Source organism: Dendrobium catenatum, unplaced genomic scaffold, assembly GCF_001605985.2.
Source record: "Dendrobium catenatum unplaced genomic scaffold, ASM160598v2 fragScaff_scaffold_82, whole genome shotgun sequence".
NCBI lineage: Eukaryota > Viridiplantae > Streptophyta > Magnoliopsida > Asparagales > Orchidaceae > Dendrobium > Dendrobium catenatum.
This window is the reverse complement of record NW_021318544.1, coordinates 594,433-612,921: the sequence shown is the minus strand read 5'-3', so window position 1 is coordinate 612,921 and position 18,489 is coordinate 594,433. Positions and strand designations below refer to the sequence as shown.

The 18,489-nt window shown below is 38.0% G+C and overlaps 1 protein-coding gene across 3 annotated transcripts in view; it reads right to left on the bottom strand.

Moving 5' to 3' along the window:
* Positions 1-5,398: 5,398 nt before the first annotated feature.
* LOC110116408 (type I inositol polyphosphate 5-phosphatase 1) overlaps positions 5,399-18,489 on the bottom strand; it is a 40,724-nt gene continuing 27,633 nt past the window's right edge. For all 3 annotated transcript variants that reach the window (XM_020849952.2, XM_020849953.2, XM_028696666.1), the window contains 3 exons: positions 7,698-7,840; positions 6,654-6,888; positions 5,399-5,667 (listed from right to left, as the gene is read on the bottom strand). In XM_020849952.2, coding sequence (XP_020705611.1) covers positions 5,638-5,667; positions 6,654-6,888; positions 7,698-7,840 — 408 coding nt within the window. In that variant the 3' untranslated portion in view covers positions 5,399-5,637. The remainder of the gene's footprint in view (positions 5,668-6,653; positions 6,889-7,697; positions 7,841-18,489) is intronic.

Genomic DNA, 18,489 nt, shown 5'->3' with positions numbered 1-18,489 from the left:
ACAAAAATCAATCAAACTTATATATTATACATGAAAATACATATTTAGGGTTATTCATATAAGAAGTCATATTTTAAAGTCATAAAAATAACTATTGGTTGTAAATGATGTCAGCACACTCTTCATCATCAGCATTACAAGATCTCTTATGAAGTTTACTATAATATTCAAAGATACAAATTCCTACCTTAAATTTGAAAGGGTGTTCATGCAATGTGTATTTTTAAGAAAAAACTACCTCAAGTAAAATTCAAAATATTTTTACTTTTTGTCGCATGTGCACATCAATTGGAACTGCTAAACAAATTTTAAATCATTTTTAAAAGTATACAATTAAGATTAAATTCTTGAGGTTAGTAGCTAGTAAAATTACTAAATTCAAGAAAATTATTTATCATGAATTTTATTATCCTACTAAATGAGAGTATTTTGCACTAAAATATTTAGTGAAGTTGTTAAAAAAGTTTATCCACACTCAAAGAATTTTTTTAAATTTTTTTTATCAACAATTTGATTACCAAATATTATTGAAAATAAAAGATCCTAAATTTAGCATCATGATATTAAAAAATAAAAAACCTCCTAAAAGTCAAAATGGAAAAAAAATCTGCAATAATCTATTTAGGATAAATATAGAGATGCACCTAATCATCAAAAAAGGATTGGATCAAAATTTTTTTAGGAGACGAATCTTGAGGTTAAATTTAAAGGAATTATCCGTTGCTTCAATTTATAAATGTGTTGTATTTAAGTGGCACTTGCTACATATAGACTTAGGAAATTTTGTGTAATTAAAAATGCTAATTTTTTCAAGATTTATTACTTACATGTGATTTACTTTTTTTTTATTAAGCTTTTCTAGGAAATAATTTTTTTAGATTCATAATCAATAAAATTTAGGTTTAAAAAACATAGAAAAATAATTATTTTAGAATGAAAACAGGGTTCTGATAATTATTTTCTGGATCCTAATAACAAATCCATGTTGAAAAAATTTACCCCAAAACAACTTTAAAATAGAGCTTTATCAAGCTGTATGATAATTGAGCCATACAAATGTCAGGATCAAATAAAGCTTTAATTAAATCCTCCCTCATCTCAATATACAAGTTGCTTGATCTATAGAAACCCTTGATTGCCCCCACGGCAGCAACTTCTATCTGAGCTTCCTAGCAAGCGGAACCCAATGGTTCTAAGGCAAGCTCCCTTGTGGGGGGAGATTATTGGGTATAGACATCAAACACAACTTACGTTTGATATTTCACAGTACCGAGTTCAGTCGGTACTGTAAAATAATGAGTTCAGTACTTCACAGTACCGAGCTCATGTCGAGCTCAGTACCGAGTAGGGAGTGATGTGACGCATTTTCATTGGGTTCCGGACGTCATCCGGTGTCCGAACCCAATCATTTTTCCCCTTGTGGGGCCTGTTGGAGACAAGTTCTTTTGTCGCAACCTACTTGAAAAAGATATTGAACACTAATAACTTTCTCTCTACTTTTTCCCCTTCTAATTTTGTTTCTTCGTTGATATTTCTTTAAGGTATTGGTCACTCACTCACGTGGAAAAATTTTTCTGACTGGCCTTAACCTGGGCCCAATTTTTTGTTTAAGACACTAAACTAGCAGGTGAGTATTAGAGCAATAGGTCTTTATGTAATTTCTGTTAATAACGTGTATGTTTATTTTGATATAACCTGTACGGGCTGCAACTCTAAGACAAGTCTATATATACAGCTCGTGGTTCCCTGTAATAAGATCGATCAATAATATTGTTTTTCATTTATTTCTCAAACTCTTCTATCTGCTACGTTTCTTGCGTTTCTTCATGGTATCAGACGTCATGTAACGATCGGCGATGGAAGCTCTGTACCGATCACTCATGCAAGGGCGGGTATCCTCCCGACCCCCAACCGTAAGCTCAATCTGTCACATATTTTGCATACCCCTTCCCTTCAATACAATCTATTATCCATATCTCAGTTAACTCGCGACAATAATGTTTCCATTATCTTTGACCCGTCTGGCTTTATTTTGAAGGATACGACGACACAGGAAATCATACTTCGTGGCCCCTCTAAAGATGGCCTTTACTCAATACCGATCAAGAATTCCAAGATTTCAGATTGCGCATTATCGATCTCCAGCAATACAATAAATTCGTGGCATAGGCGACTCGGCCACCCGCATAAATGCATTTTAGATTTAATTTCTCGTTGTAATCCTACGTTAGATATTGATAAACGTTCTCTATCTTGTCAATCTTGCAATGTTTCTAAATGTCATAAACTGATTTTTGAAAAATCCTCAAACAGACAAGCAAGCACTGGCCCTTATACATTCAGATGTCTGGGGGCCAGCTCCCGTTGTCTCATCTCAAGGATATCGGTATTACGTAATATTTGTTGACGATTTCTCCAGATATACTTGGTTGTTTCCATTACGACATAAATCTGAGGTTCTAAATACATTCATTGCTTTTAAAACTCAGGTGGAAAAATTTACCTCAGCGAGCATCAAAGATCTCCGAACCAACGGTGGATCCGAATATGTCAATAATGCGTTTCAACAATTTCTCCGAACAAACGGAATTCTTCACCAAATCTCCTGTCCTTACACGCCAGAACAAAATGGTTTGGCGGAACGTAAGCATAGACACATAGTCGAGACCACACGCACACTTCTTCATACATCATCAGTTCCTTAAAGTTTTTGGCCAGATGCTATGCTTACCTCGGTGTATCTCATCAACCGTCTTCCATCTCCGACGACAAATAATATATCGTCCTTTGAACTTATACATCACACCAAACCAAACTATGGTCACCTTCGCATTTTTGGATGTGAGTGTTTTCCACTAAACCTATCCAATGACCATAATAAACTTTAGCCCAAATCCAAGCCGTGCATATTTTTGGGCTACTCTGACACCTACAAGGGCTATAAATGCCTGGACTACTCCACAAACAAGATTACTCTTTCTCGGCACACCATCTTTAATGAACAAATCTTTCCGTTTTCTCAGATCTCAAATTCCTCCAAACCCACGATCACTACACCTTCACCGCTGTTTCTAACACCCGTCTCTATCTCTCGTTCACATACTAATTCCAATTCTATTCCCAATATCACTCCAGTAAATCCTCACATCTCCTTTACTCAAACTTATCACTCTCGGCCTTCCAGCATCACTCAGCCTACTACCTCTATGTCAAGTCATCCGTCTGAGCCAAGTGGACATACCGAACAAAATTTCATGCCGACGGAACCATAGCTAGATACAAAGCAAGGCTAGTCGCCCAAGGTAATCATCAAGAATTTGGGATAAATTATACTGAAACGTTTAGCCCTGTGGCTAAACTTCCAACCATACGTATACTCTTGGCGATTGCTCTGTATCATGCGTGGCCGGTTCAGCAGTTAGACGTAGCAAATGCCTTCCTTCATGGCAATCTGTCCGAAACGATCTATATGCACCAACCAAAGGGCTTCGAAGATAAAGCATTCCCGAACCACGTTTGTCGTCTACACAAGGCTATCTACGGTTTGAAACAAGCTCCACGACAATGGTATAACACGTTTACTTTATTTCTTACTTCTCTTGGTTTCTCGCACAGTCAAGCCGATTCTTCCTTATTGATTTTCCATAAAAACAAAGTCCAAATATTTCTATTAATTTACGTGGATGATATTTTGATTACGGGCAATGATCAAAACCTTATTCAAGAAATCTTGGCTCGGCTCAGCCAAGAATTTGCAATGAAACACATGGGGGAAGTTAACGAATTCCTGGGGATTAAAATAACTCATCTTCAGGATAGTTATTTTTTGTCCCAACCCAAGTATGCTCTGAATATTCTTCAACAAGCCAATATGACAAAGTGCAATCCCGTGGCCAATCCAAACTGCTCCAAGCTGCCTCTTGAATTCAGCAATGAACCATTTCTCACGGATCCAGTTCTGTACCGCAGTCTCACCGGCTCTCTTCAGTACTTGACGCTCACTCGTCCCGACATAGCATACAGTGTCAACATTCTCTCAAAACATATGAAAAATCCCCTACCTCAACACATATATTTGTTAAAAAGAATCCTCCGATATATCAAAGGTACGTTATATTTTGGAATACCAGTTACCAAAACTAACATACTTTTAAAATCCTACTCAGATGCGGATTGGGCTGGTGATCCCACATCTAGAAGATCTACCTCCGGGTACTGCTCGTTCTTGGGAGATACCATCATCTCATGGACAGTCAAGAAATAACACACTGTAGCACGCTCCTCCACTGAATCCGAATATCGCGCCTTGGCTGCCTTAACTTCGGATATCATATGGCTCCGACGACTCCTTGCCGAATTCGATATCAATCAAGAGCGCCCCACCGAACTATATTGCGACAACATATCGGCGATTGCTCTAGCTAACAATCCTATGTTCCATGCACGTACAAAATACATAAAGATTGACCAAAAGTTCCTCAAAGAACAAATTCAGCAACACAACATAAACCTGCTACCCATTAGCACTACCGACCAAATTGCCGATATTTTTACAAAGTCACTGTCTACACCGCGGTTTCAACATTTACGCCTCAAACTAACAGTCGTGGAAGACCCATTAGTTTGCAAGGGGGTATTAGAGCAATAGGTCTTTATGTAATTTCTGTTAATAACGTGTATGTTTATTTTGATATAACCTGTACAGGCTGCAGCTCTAAGACAAGTCTATATATACAGTCCGTGGTTCCCTATAATAAGATCGGTCAATAATATTGTTTTTCATTTCTTTCTCAAACTCTTCTATCTGCTACGTTTCTTGCGTTTCTTCAGTGAGCAGGGCGTTTAACTTGAAGAAACTAATCCATTTTTACATTTTTGGATTTCTTACTTCGATTCATTCAAATCCAGCGGAAATTTTATAAGAAATAAAAAAACTATTAAAATAATTGAACCAATCTAAATAAAAATCAACCAAATTTGTCTGAAGCTACAAAATTCAATAGGAACTTAATAAAAATTTATCATATTCACGATAAATTTATAATGTAAGAGTTGCCTTTTTAGTATTTTTATTTTTTGACAAATAAAAGTTGATCGAAACTAAACAAGATACCTACAAAACTATAGAAATTACAACCATAACTTCAAGAGCCAAATCAGCATTGCGTAATCTAGCCAAGTTTCAAGAACAAGGATTTAAGAGGATTGATTCAGCTTAGCATTAGGGCTGTCAGGATTGGATAATTATTTAGATGGATCTGGAATTAAATTTCACATATTATTTGTTCTTATATATATATATATATATATATTCATCAATGTATCTGATCAACAGTAATTTTGGCTGGGTTTGAGAATTCGTACCCACAGGAATTCTCAGAAATTAAAAACCAAATTGATAACCATGTGATAAGACTTTTTTTTTTAACTTCTATCAGAAATATCTGTACAAAGACAAAAATAAATTATAAAAAAAAAAACAAAACAAAAATGGAAAAACTGCATAACACCAGCAGAACAGAGTAACAGAACTATACTGCATGTGCAAAGCTTATCTTCATAGGGGAGCAGGCCTCAGAAAGATAGAAAAGTTTCATTGCTGGAGATTCCAATCTTCAATACCAAAGGCATTTCATACTACCTATAACAGTCCTGCTCTTTGATTTCCTACAAAAGCAAACAGATAACAAAGAATATTATCATAAGCATTTGCAAGGTTTTCAACAAAATCTAAACAAGCAACCTTAATTTTGAACCATATTGAATAGCTGGATATGATACAATTTTACTATAGCATTCATTAATAATTACCATTTACTGTTATTTATATGTGATAGACTTAAATACTTTGAATCCATTAATCATATAAAAAATGAGAATATTGATTGAAAAATAAATTCCCAAAGTATGGTGAATTGCTAAAAGGAAGTACCTCTGTAATACAATGCTGCAAGTTCAAAACATTCTACAAGAGCATATTATGAAGGCTTGAAAGAATTTTTTTAAAATTACAAGTAGACTTAATATATTATATGGGTCAAGTGTTGGGAGATTAAAAAAAAAAAAAAAAAAAAAAAAATTGAATATAACAAAAATCAAAATATTAATATGAATACACAAACAATAACAACAACAACAACAAAAACATAAGCCTTTGTCCCACAAAATGGGGTCGGCTACATGAATCCTTTATCTCCATTTTGTCCTGTTAAAAGTCAAGTTCTTGTTTAAATCTAATAAAGAGAGACCATTTCTAATATTTTCTAACCAAGACGTTTTAGATATTAATATGAATACATGACAATAATAAATATCATAGATTGAATATTGATTATATTAAAAGAATTCTATGAAAAAATAAGTGAAAAATATGACTTGATTGATTTGAGATCCACAAAAAAAAGTTGACAATGTATCAGTAATATGGCCAATTAAAATTATTGTTGAAGGAGAAGAAGAGTGTAAACCAAAGTTAAATAGATAGATGTGAAAAATTTCATGAAAAAATAAGTCTAAAATCCTTCAACACAACAGAAAGAATAAGAATTCATAAAGTTGACTCCAAGCTGGTTTGGATTAGGCTAATAATGATGATAATTGCTTGAAGTGATATCTAAACACAAATAACAATCATGTATGTGAATGGAACTTGCCTCGCCTAGTCGCAACAGACTCATTTCGTCATCTACATCTTCATCGGTCAAATTATCTCCTTCCTCTATTTCAGCGTTCGTGAAAGTAAGGGCCCTCTGCAGCTTTCTACGAGAAAGCATCTCAATGTCAACCAGGAAAGTTGCAGTAACTGGGCGATGATCAGAAAGCTTCAGCTCACTTCTTTTGTAGCCCAGTAGCCTTATACCTTTGCCAAATGATAGGATACGGTCACACCTGAAAAAAAAAATTACTTTTTTAAATTTTGAACTACCAGACAATTTAATTGGAAGCTGAGTCAACATCCTCATTTGGCTACAATCTGTGCATATATTGCGGTAGCACCAAAATTCACGCGTAGGATTTTTCGTGATTTGAAAGGCCTTTTTTCAGCATACGATTTTAATGTAAATAAAAAAAACAAAGCAAATTGTTTGATATTGAGGCTTAAGAAAGAAATCTAATGAATCAGCATTTTAATTGAAGTTTTCCCGTAAGATCCACCAAATAGTTCATTTCCATTGTAAGCTTTCCGAAAGACAAAAAATATTGAGAATGAAAAGTTTCCAGGCCACCAAACATGCAAGGATGAGAGAGAGAGAGAGAGAGAGAGAGAGAGAGAGAGAGAGAGAGAGAGAGAGATTAAATATAGGATATCAATAGAAAATGCTTCTGCATGCAAGCATACAAATAAACAAATTCCAAACAATCCCTCAAAGAATCCACTACAAGCATTGATGAATACTTTAAGTTGAAAGAACGTAAATAGAAAAATCAACTTCTCAGTGCCTAAATTGCAATATGCAAAATATATTCAACATGCGGTTTATTTTATCAGAAGATCATTTGGAACAATCAGCCGTTCAAGCAACTTCCATTTTTTCTAAATTCCATAAAATATGATAGATGAAGTATCAAATATTTTGATATTCAAATTTTAACAGGTTTAATAAAGTTTGCAACATGACATACAGTAAATGCCAAGTACCCAAACATATAATGCGGTAGCCCATAGAAGCTTTCATACTTCAATATTAAGGCCATACCATGCTGGAGTTCTTCTCCCAACCTTTGGATCCACTCCAATGTATTTCCCGGAGTTAAGGTCGTATTTGTAAGTAGGCGGAAAATTGATTATACCTTCTGACCATCCATCAAAAGCCCGACCCTTCTTTAGTTCCTTCTTTAACTGCCAAAAAACAGTACAAGAATTACATCCAATGAAATGAAACATAACCATTTTCTTATAATGAACAATTAAAGTTCCCAGGAAAACCACATTTATATTCAAAAAACGTTAGTAAGACATTCAGAATTTAGAAAATAAAACCCAGAAGGCCAAAACAGCATAGGATTTAATAAAGCACCATTTAAGATGCAGCACATCAAGAAGATAATGGCCTTTGTTGGATGCAAATTTGTCCATGTATAACACCCGACTTAACTAGTAGGCAAGCTCTATGAGGGTTGGTGTAGAACCTGTGTTAGAATGGAGTGAAACTAGTATGCTAGAGAAAGATCTGTAGAGAAATGTTGAGGGGGCTCAAAATACAATTCAATCAAAAGATCCAAAATGCTCATTTACACCCATTATTTATAAGGATCTAAGAGCTAAAGGAAAGGCTAAAATAAAAAAGAATAAAAACATAGATTTAATGAATCTTAGTACATACTATCCTAGACATGTATCGCTTCCTAAATGGCTGGAGGGGGTGGCATTGAACAGCTTTTAATGAGCTACCTATGGAATGAGTTCAACAGTGCCATGTAGGTTCAACCAAGTATGCTTGGGCGAGTCTATCGATGAGTGCTGAGCCGACGATGCCTACGACTAGCAAGCTTGTTGGAGTTGCTGGCAACCTATGTTGAGGGCCTTGGTTTACCACAAAACAGAGAGGCGGGTAAGAAATTATAGGAGAAAGGGAGAGATTTATGTGGGATAGCTGTGGCAAGATAAATAGAGGGCCACGTGAGTGGACACTTTCCTGTCCTGTAGTCTAGCTTCATGAGCATGAGTGAGAATATCTGCTCTCAATGAGATCGAGTGGCCTTGCCAGCTAACTTCTTATATAGCGAGTGGCACGTCACTTGATTTGTGAATGGCCCTTGATCGCCCCCAATAAGGGAGTATCTCCTTTTGTAGGTCTGGACGAGTAGTGTTTGTTAATCATTTGGGCAAATTTTGTTATGTTTCACAGTCGAGTAATGCCTGCCGACAATTAAGCGAGTTCACTTATGGGTCCAAGTAGGCATAGGTTCCTTCATTACAGCTCACCGACAATCAACTGAGCACCTGTGAAGATACATTTGATTAGTTTCTCGATTCATGGGCGAGTGACAAAGAGGACAAGTGAATGAAAATAATGAGTATTTGATAAGGCTGCCAAACATTAATAAGAAAGTAAATGCGAAATTACTACCTTGATTATTGTAGCATTGATAGTTGCTTTAATTGATGTGATGCCACCTTCTCCTTAGCTCCCTATAAATAGTGGCTTTCACAGTTATAGTCCTACTTTTCAAACATCTTTAGGCCTTTGAGTGTCATATAGACTTGACTTACAGGTGCTACATAGATTAGACACGGGATTGTAATGAAAATGAACCATGTGGATGCCAACTTGCTAAAGATTGATTGGCGAGCAGCAGAGTCTGCCTACTTGAGGACATTGTCGCCTGGTTGGAAAGCTTTTTCTTTGACATGCGAGTTGTATTATTTAGCCATCCTCCTCCTTTTCAAAGTGTAGCTTGTGCTCTAAGAACTTTTAAGAGGTCGACGACAGACTCAAGGACTTCTTAATTCCTCAGCTCCAACTCGCTAAGTTTGTTTTCTTCATAATAAGTAGTGGCGATCACTTGTTGACTATGTAATTCGAGCTCAACAAGTAACAGTGCCCTAATGCGATGAGAGAGTGAGAATGGCATGTGCTCTATGACTAAGTTGGGAATTGTCCTCAGTGCCCATAATACAAAAAATAGCGAACCATCCACTTGCCCTTTGCCCCATCCACTTCCTCAAGAGGTTGAGGATTTGCTTATTGGCAACTTCAACCTGACCTTTTATTTGTGGGTGATGGACTGAGACGATCCTTGTGATTTACACATGCCTTCAAGCTCATATCAACAAGTTGGAGTCCATTATCTATGATATTGGGCGAGACACACCACGTCTAAAGATTGTGTCAATCCATATAAAGTTTTCGATAATAGTAGAGATTGTCTTGATGAGTGCATTAGCTTCAATCTACTTAATGAAATAGTCTATTATAACAAATACAAGCTTTCTTTATCCAGTAGGTGGGAAAGGTCTTAGCAAATTCATTTCCCACATAACACAAGACCATGTATTTTTGATGGGTGAATTTTTTCACTAAGGGCGCCACCTTGAAAACTCCTCTACATCTTCCACACTCACCTCATTGAATCCCCCTGAATAGTCTCATTCTTATCTTCTCTAACACATTTGAGGTTAAATGAAATCAATAATCTCCATAAAAATTCTCCTCCAAATATTAAGAAGTAGTCCACCTTTATTTTGAATCTCTTTTTATCACCAACTTAACTACTTATTGCTCCTGCCTTCATGTAATCCAATAAAGGATCTAGCTAATTTGTTGGGCAATTATTTTCAATCTGCATGATTTCTTCTTCTTATTTTTCTTCAATTATGAGACTTGTTATTTTTACAACTAGTCATCCATCAGGGTTCTCCTACTTGGAGAGGAGGTCGGTCAGTTGGCTTACAATAGAGCTCAGTCGGCTATGCCGAGTGGCGTGGCGATCTTGTGAAAGAGTTAGCATTGGGTAGGAGGTTGATTTTGACGTCACCATGTTGAGCTGAGAAAGGGTGAGTAAGGTCTTCATGTGGATCTTCTGAGATCAAGCTGATGTTGAATGAGATGTGGATTGGTGTCATTCCATTGGAGTGAAAGGGAGTGAGTAGAGGGTTGTAGCGGATCTCTGAGCTTGGCGGTGATTTGAAGGACTTGTGGACGAGAAATGTGCCTTTAGCTTGACATTTTATATGTTCCGTATAAAAGACTTGACTTTGTACGAGATGAATAAAGACTTATCCGGTTGAAAGAGGAACTTCCATGGTCTCCCTCGTGAGGAGGACGAATGCTTGAAGGATGTAGCTAGAGGTGGTCCGTCATGCTTTAATGATTAGTTATTTCTTAGCTCTTGTGTGAGTCCCTTGAACAGAGTATCGCAGAGGAGGGGGATGAATTCTCTTCCGTGCAACCAGAAAATGACCTGTAAGATACCTATGAGAAGGTACCTACGTAAGCAAACAAGGGTGTATAATATTGGTTGTCGCCTTCGGCCCAATTAATGGACAAGGCAACTACTCCTTTTATCTCCTTGCACTCTCCTAAGAAGCCATATAGGAGATCTGTAGTAGGCGTGAGTTGATAGAACTCCCTGTTCCTATTAGAATATTGTTGATCTGATCGTTGATGATCAAGGCTATGACAATAAAGAATTATTATGCAGGTTCCCTCTAGCAGGTTTCTCATCCTCTCTAAAAGTAACTGGGGCAATGCCTACTGTTGGAGCTAGTGAGGTAGACACCGAGTTTACTTCTCCAAATTTCATTTTATTCATAATCGTCAACAAATTAACTCACTCTCCACCCATGATGGTGGGTATCACTCCCGTTATGCTGATTAAGCGAGCTGGGACAAGCTCATTGATAGAAATTGGGCCTATGATAGAGGTGAGTGGCACAAGGAGACTCCACCATTGGCTTAGGTGGTCCTGTAATCCTTAGTGGCCAAGGTTGCATGGGCATTCTATGGTGCTTTGGGCGATTGTGGTCTCATGGTGGATTGAGTTTTTTTTGTCCCTCTTATCCCTAAGATAAACTTTTTTTCTTTCCCTCATTATTAATCTCTAGTAGAAGCGAGTTCATATAGGCAAGCAACCATAGGGGACTCGACTGCTTTGTTGTACTCCTTAGCACTAACATGATTGTTGGCCAACCCCAACACTTCTGTGAGTGTTCTCGACAATTGTAGGACCAATGCAAAACAAAAGAGACCCTCTTTCAATAAAAGCAGATGGATTGGGCAACTACAGGTTCTAAATCTTTAACTTCGAGCAATCTCCCTTTAGAAACTACAAAGAAGTTCCTAAGTGACACTATTAGCTCTTGTCTCATCTTCAATGGGCCTGTGAAGTTTTCTAAGGCTATTTGGACTCTTGCGAATTGTGCATCAAACTTCTTGTTAAATTCATATAAGGAGGTGATCACCCCTAATGGCAGGCGAGTGAACTACACCGCTGCAAATTCCTTAAGTGTTATGAGAAACAAACGACACTTAAGGACATCATTAATATTCAGCAAGGAGGTCAGGGAATGAAAGGTGGCTACATAGTCCATTGAATCAATTTTGGCACTTATAAGACTTTCAATGTGTCATCATAAACCTAGGAGGCGGCCAAGATTCTATGATATCCCTTGAGAACGTATTTGTAAATTGGGGTTCAGTCTTTCTAACTCGTCGGGCATGTCAGTTGTATTTTTAGTACTCATCATTAAGCGAGTGGAATTAGGGACTAATATTGAGGTTAATGCTTTAGCATCATGTATCGTATGTTAAATTGCCGATTCAAATGATCCTTTAACGTGTTATCCCTCTATGCTCACCTTAGTATCCTCCCAAGGCATGCTGGATCATTTTCATCCACCTCTCTTCTATCTCCATTAAGGCTCAATGAGTAGTGTACTTTAGATTCTCTATGTTCGCTGAGGGCTCAGGGGCACTCAGATTATTGGGTTGGGCCTATCTTCTCATCACTGGAATCAATCCATGGTATCCGCACCTTAGAGGATGTTCGATCCAAATCTACCTGTGGATGACACCAAACCTTACTATCATGCGAACTCTATGAGGGGTGACTTATAAATTATATGAGAATGAAGAGAAATTAATATGCTAGAGAAAAATCAATAAAGAAATGCTTAGAAGACTCAAAATCTCACCCATCCAAAAGGTCCAAAATGCTCCTTTTTATCTTTTATCTATAAAGATCAAAGGGCTACAGGAAATGCGACATAATAAAAATATAAAGACTTAATGACTTTTAGTACAAATTGCCCTAAACAAGTATCATCTCCTGGATGGATGGAGGGGGCAACACTAAAATGCTTTTAATGATCGCTCTAGGGTGAGTTTAATAATGTCGAGTAAGTTCAGGTGAGTATGCATAGGCGAGTTTGTTGGAGAGTGCTAAGCAAAGGAGGCCTACGACTAGTATGCTTGCTAGGGTTGCTAGCAATCTATGTTGAGAGCCTCAAATCTCCTTAGCAGAGAGATGCAAGTGTGTTGGTGATGCAGGAAGAGATGGCTCTAGGTCGCATGACCGCGACAATATAAATTGAGAGCCCCATAAGTAAACGCTTTCCTATAGTCGAGCTTTGTGAGCATGAGTGAGAATACTTGCTTCGGATGTGAGAGCGAGTGGCCCTGAGAGCTAACTTCAAATGTGGTGAGTGGCTAGTCACTAGATTTGTGAGAACCCCTGATCGCCCCTGATGAGGAACGACCTTCTTTTGTAGGCCTAGGCAAATATCATTTGTAAATCATTTGGGCAAGTTCTGCTATGTGTCCAAGGCTGCCAATCATTAGGTGAGTTCATCTATGGGTACCACTATGCGTGAATTCCTCTATCATGACATGTGGACTACTTACTAGAAACCTATGAAGGTATATGTAAGTATACAACATTCATATTCACTTTAATGTTAATTTACCTCCAATAATGAATATTTGTTGCAATTTGATATTTTTCTTTACCATAATTTAATTCATTTCAAAGAACATTGTCATAGCAAGGATCAGTAGTTGTGATAAACATTCCTAGTGAAATTTCGATTCATCTAAGGTCACCATACATTTTGCCAGCCACAATATACAAATTGACCTGCAAGTACCTTGAATTCATGCCATGTAAAATAAATACAACCTAACTGAGCACATCATCCAATCTATATTATTGGTCAGCTGCCCAATGAAAATTTGAAGGCTCTCACAAATTCATATTCAATTTTAATGTCATTCAAGTGAAAGCATCAACCTCCACCATGTTTGAAACCCCCAGCCTTATTTGCCCAGGTACAACCGTTGCCCACCTTGCAAAAAGTTCCCCTAATGTGATGGGAGGAAATTGGGATATAACATGCTAAAGGAATGTAATGAACACAATTTTGTTAAAAGCATGCTTTAGGAGTGAAACAAAGTGATGCACTGACCTTGCGCATCACTTGTTTGTATAACGCAAGCTTGCAATAGAGCATGCGTTTCACATCACTTCGCCATGTTATAGTATGCTACAACTACAAAATATTATGGAAAACTTAACACACAAAAGCAAAAAATGAATGCTATGATACATCCAACCTGTGCATAATCTGCTCTCATAACAAACAATCAATAAGAAGATATACCACAACAAAATCCTAAGGAGAACATTCACATTAGGAGAGCACCAGCTCAAAGAAATGTGATAGAGGCAGAACAGCATAACAAAAATTTTAAAAAATAATTAAAAAAATAAAAACTGGTGATTTTAATGAATCCGTTAGGATGGTTAGAGTTAAAGACCCCCACCTTTGATGGTATACATAATCTTAATCAGTTATCAAACGTCAGACTCTAGCTAGTTGAAATTCCAATCTTAATGGCCTATTGTAATTGCTAGCCTAAATGATCGTAACCATCAGCCACCTTGCTAAGGGGCTATTTGGTTGAAAATATTTTGGGTGTAAAATAAATTAAATATATGGGTTTTAAATTTTTAAGTGTTAGTTGATTTAAAATAAAGTAAAATCCCAGAGTATTCTAAATCCCGCGAGTCAAGTCATTTTCCACATAAAATAAATTTGCCTAAAACCACGCGAGAAAGGAATTTGAAAGACAGACACAGGTAGAAAGAGAAGCACGTGAGTCTCTTGCATCCTGTCTCCTCCTTCGGCGGTACGTGCAAAACCTCGCGATAGGTGCGAACCCATCTCCCCCTTGCTATCACTCATGGCTGTTGCGAACCCGATTGTCTTTTGTGACAGGTATCTTCAAGTCCGTGCTGCTCAATTCACGAAGCCACCCTCCTAGTGGCGTGAGCGCAAGACCTGTTGTTAACCTCTGTGTAAAGAAAAAAAAAAGAAATCACAAAAAATGGCATACCTTGTATATGTCGAGCAGCCGGCCAAATCTCCTGAAATCCCGCTCGAATCCCCACCAATCCCGCTGAAATCGACGCCGTTTGCGTCGCTTCCCGAAATTTCTGCATAAGATCTGCTCAACCGTACCCAAATCGCGTCGTTAAATACCCAAACGAAGCCTTCGGCTGGGTGCTACTTCCTCCCACGATGCTCTTGGCTTTCCCATTCGCTGCCTCTCTCGCACTTCTCCATACGAGAAAGCTCTGCTCCTGCTCCTTCGCTCTCTCCCGATACCTCAGCTCCTCCGACCGAACCTCCTCCCTCTACCGAACTCCAGAGCCGGCCGAACCCAACGACCGAGCTCCTGCCTCCTCCAACTGCCTGCGCCGACCCCAAGCCGAGAGAGAGTGTGTGAGAGAGAAGGAGAACTCCACCTGCCCGGCGCCTCCTCTGCATTAACTTTAATAAGCTATAACTAATTATTTTAATTAATTATAATTTAAAATAAATAAATAATTAATTAATTATAATTACTTAATTATAATTAATTAATTAAAAAAAAAAGAAGAGAGAAAGTGCCCTTTCTCTTGCCTCGATCCACGCCACCGACGGCCACCTATACAACGCATGCGTCTAGACCCGATTTCAACGCATGCGTTGAGACCCGATTTCAACGTATGCGTCGAGACAAAACGACCACCTATACACTAAAACTCTTAGCGTGGTGGGAGGACGTGCGTCCCGACGCTTGTGACGAAGCGGGTAATCACCTAAAATTCCTTCTTCTTACTTCTTAGCGCACCGAAAAACCGCCTATACAAGCTTTTCTTAGCGTTGTAGGTTGGGAACCCGGTGCGATGCGTATGACGAAGCGGGGATACCCATAAGTACCCTCTTGCGGGAAAATAACTGCTTTTCTTACAAAATATTTTCAAAATACCCATACACGCTTTTCTTAGCGTGGTGGGGGATCAAAAAATACACGGCCGCGGTGTCCTCGAAAGAGGGCACCTACCATACACGCTTTTCTTAGCGTGGTGGGAAAGGCCCAATTTTTCGTAGTTTTCCCCTAAACGAGGGAGACGCTGGAAGGCTGCCGAAATTTCGGGTGAACGCAATGCTACACTTCGACTTGATTGAACTCGAAGGACGATCGAACTTGGACTCAAACTTGTGAACCTTTGAACTTGAGAGGACAATGGATTTGTAAACTTGAACCAAATGGACTTAAATAAACTTGAACTCAAATAAATTTGAAATCATAAGACTTGAATTTGATTGAACTCAAGAGGCTACAAAAGACTTGACTTGAACAATTTGAGCAAGGGCTTAGACTTGTCATATGAACAAACGAAAGTGAACTTGAATGTGGACCAAAGCTGATAAAGAACTCAAACGACAGGGGACATGCATTTGAACTTGGTCTGAACCAAGTGAGAGGGACTCTTGAACTTGTAAATGACACATTATAACTACAAAGACTTGAACTCAACTTGAACTCATATTGAACTTGAATTCAAATTTAGATTTGAATTCAAATCTTTGAATTTGAGTATAATCAAGGCGAACAAATTATAAGAAATTTGAATTCAAGATGAGCTTAATTTGAGCTCCAAACCCATCATACAAGATTTGAGTCATCCTTTTATGACAATGAAAGACTTACAACAGTCAACATGACCTAACTATGTGCAACGATCTAATGAGCAGTGATAAAGAAATTCCTGCATAACTACTTGATTACAATCACACAACGACATATATTGGACAAGGAGAATTCTTTCATCCACTAGCAACAATCAAGACAAGAATATAATTCTACTACGAATAGTGGCATGAGATCTCCAGTGTACTCATGAATAATATTCATCTCTATTATATTTGCAAAGTAGCAATAATTTCAAGGAAGGGGATATTCATGAATAACATAAGAAAATACATGCAATGAATGCAGCAGTTGTCAAATTTACATCATAGTAAGATAATGATGGTCTTTACAATAGTCATGCAGGAAGAAGTGACCCCTACTACATCTACTTGTAAGCATTAACAGAGGTTTGTACCAAACACTAGTCTACTTGTACATAATGATGGTGGATGAGATGCAAAAGCAATAATCTCCTTACAACCAACATCAAGTGTCTTCCGACTACAAGCAGTGACAAACGACATGTAATGATTTGCAAATCAAAACACATGAAAAGATCGTCAATGAATGTGGTTCAACCAACAACTAATATTAAGTTACAAATAAGAATATTGGTTTGCATAATATGCAGTAATGAATGGTATGCTGTATGAATGAGGAATCCTCTGTAAGCATGAACATGTAACATGTCATTTTCATATGGAGTCTAAATGTCATAACAAATGCTGGAAGACCATAACAATGGCGAGTTCTTACGAGCTACTGTAGGAGACCTATTACACACAGTCTACAAGTGAATACAAAAGGACTATAACAGATATCAACATCTATAAGCATAAGGCAGGAGATTAGTTAGTGCACTATGATCCACCTATAGAAATCAACAAATAGTGCACGACAATCTACTTATACAAAGCAGCAAACAACTGATCCAGAAGCTGCTACGCCACGCCACCGGATCTGCAACTTTTATGCAAGCGGACAAAAGGCATCTACGAATACTTTCAAAGTACTCCCACACGTGCATCGTAATTTGTATACATATAGGTACACTAAAAGGGTAAAAGCAATTATAAAACCCGTATGGGCCCCGGTGAGCGTGTTATTGATACACACTTGACGTCTAGGGATGCGCGCGGGTTATTAAATTTGAACCCGATCCTTCTAAGTAGATAAAAGGAGTTGACAGGGTTCAATTATAAAATACCCCCAAACACCCACAGGGCCTCGGCAAACGTGTTATTGGTACACACATGACGTCTAAGGATGCTGCGCGGGTCAATAAGTGAATTCTTGTTCGAACCCGATCCTTCTATACTGATCAATAGGAGTCGACAGGGTTCGAACCTTCAAACAAATACACGGTTGTGGAGACCAGTTTATTTGTTTCAATGCATTCATATTAGGCCTTCAAGGACTACAATCAAAAGAATTCACTAACAAAGGCTCAAAGCCTGCGGAACCCGATCCCTATCGGCATGTCGATAAGGTTGACAAGGTTTAAGATATTAATATTCTCAAATGATTCCAAACACCCCCATGATGACCATGTTGAATGTCTATCTCAATCGGAGGGGTTCACAAACACTTTCAAATGTCTTCAAAGCTCCACCCAAATACCCAAAAATCCAAAACTCCACAAACATCTAAAAAACCCAAAAAATCCCAAAATCCATATATTTAAAATAAAATTCAATCATTCAATCACTCAAAGCAAACTCCATCCATCCTCCGCAACAGTTTGCCGAGGTGGACAAATTAAAATATACTTCAGCTCACAAAGAGTCAAATGCCTAGTCGAAAATATCACTAAGGTCCATTCTCAAACCAATCTCCTGCCAGTAAGGACGTGGTATGTGTCCTCTAACCGGCAATTTTGCCGTCAAATGGCACTGCAGGTAAACGGTTATGACCAGGGACCCTCTGAACCGAGTGGTTTTGCCGCCAAATGGCACAACAAAATACCGGTTATGGCCAGCGCCGTTACGTTCCTTATTAGCATCAAATCCTTGAGATATGAATCAAT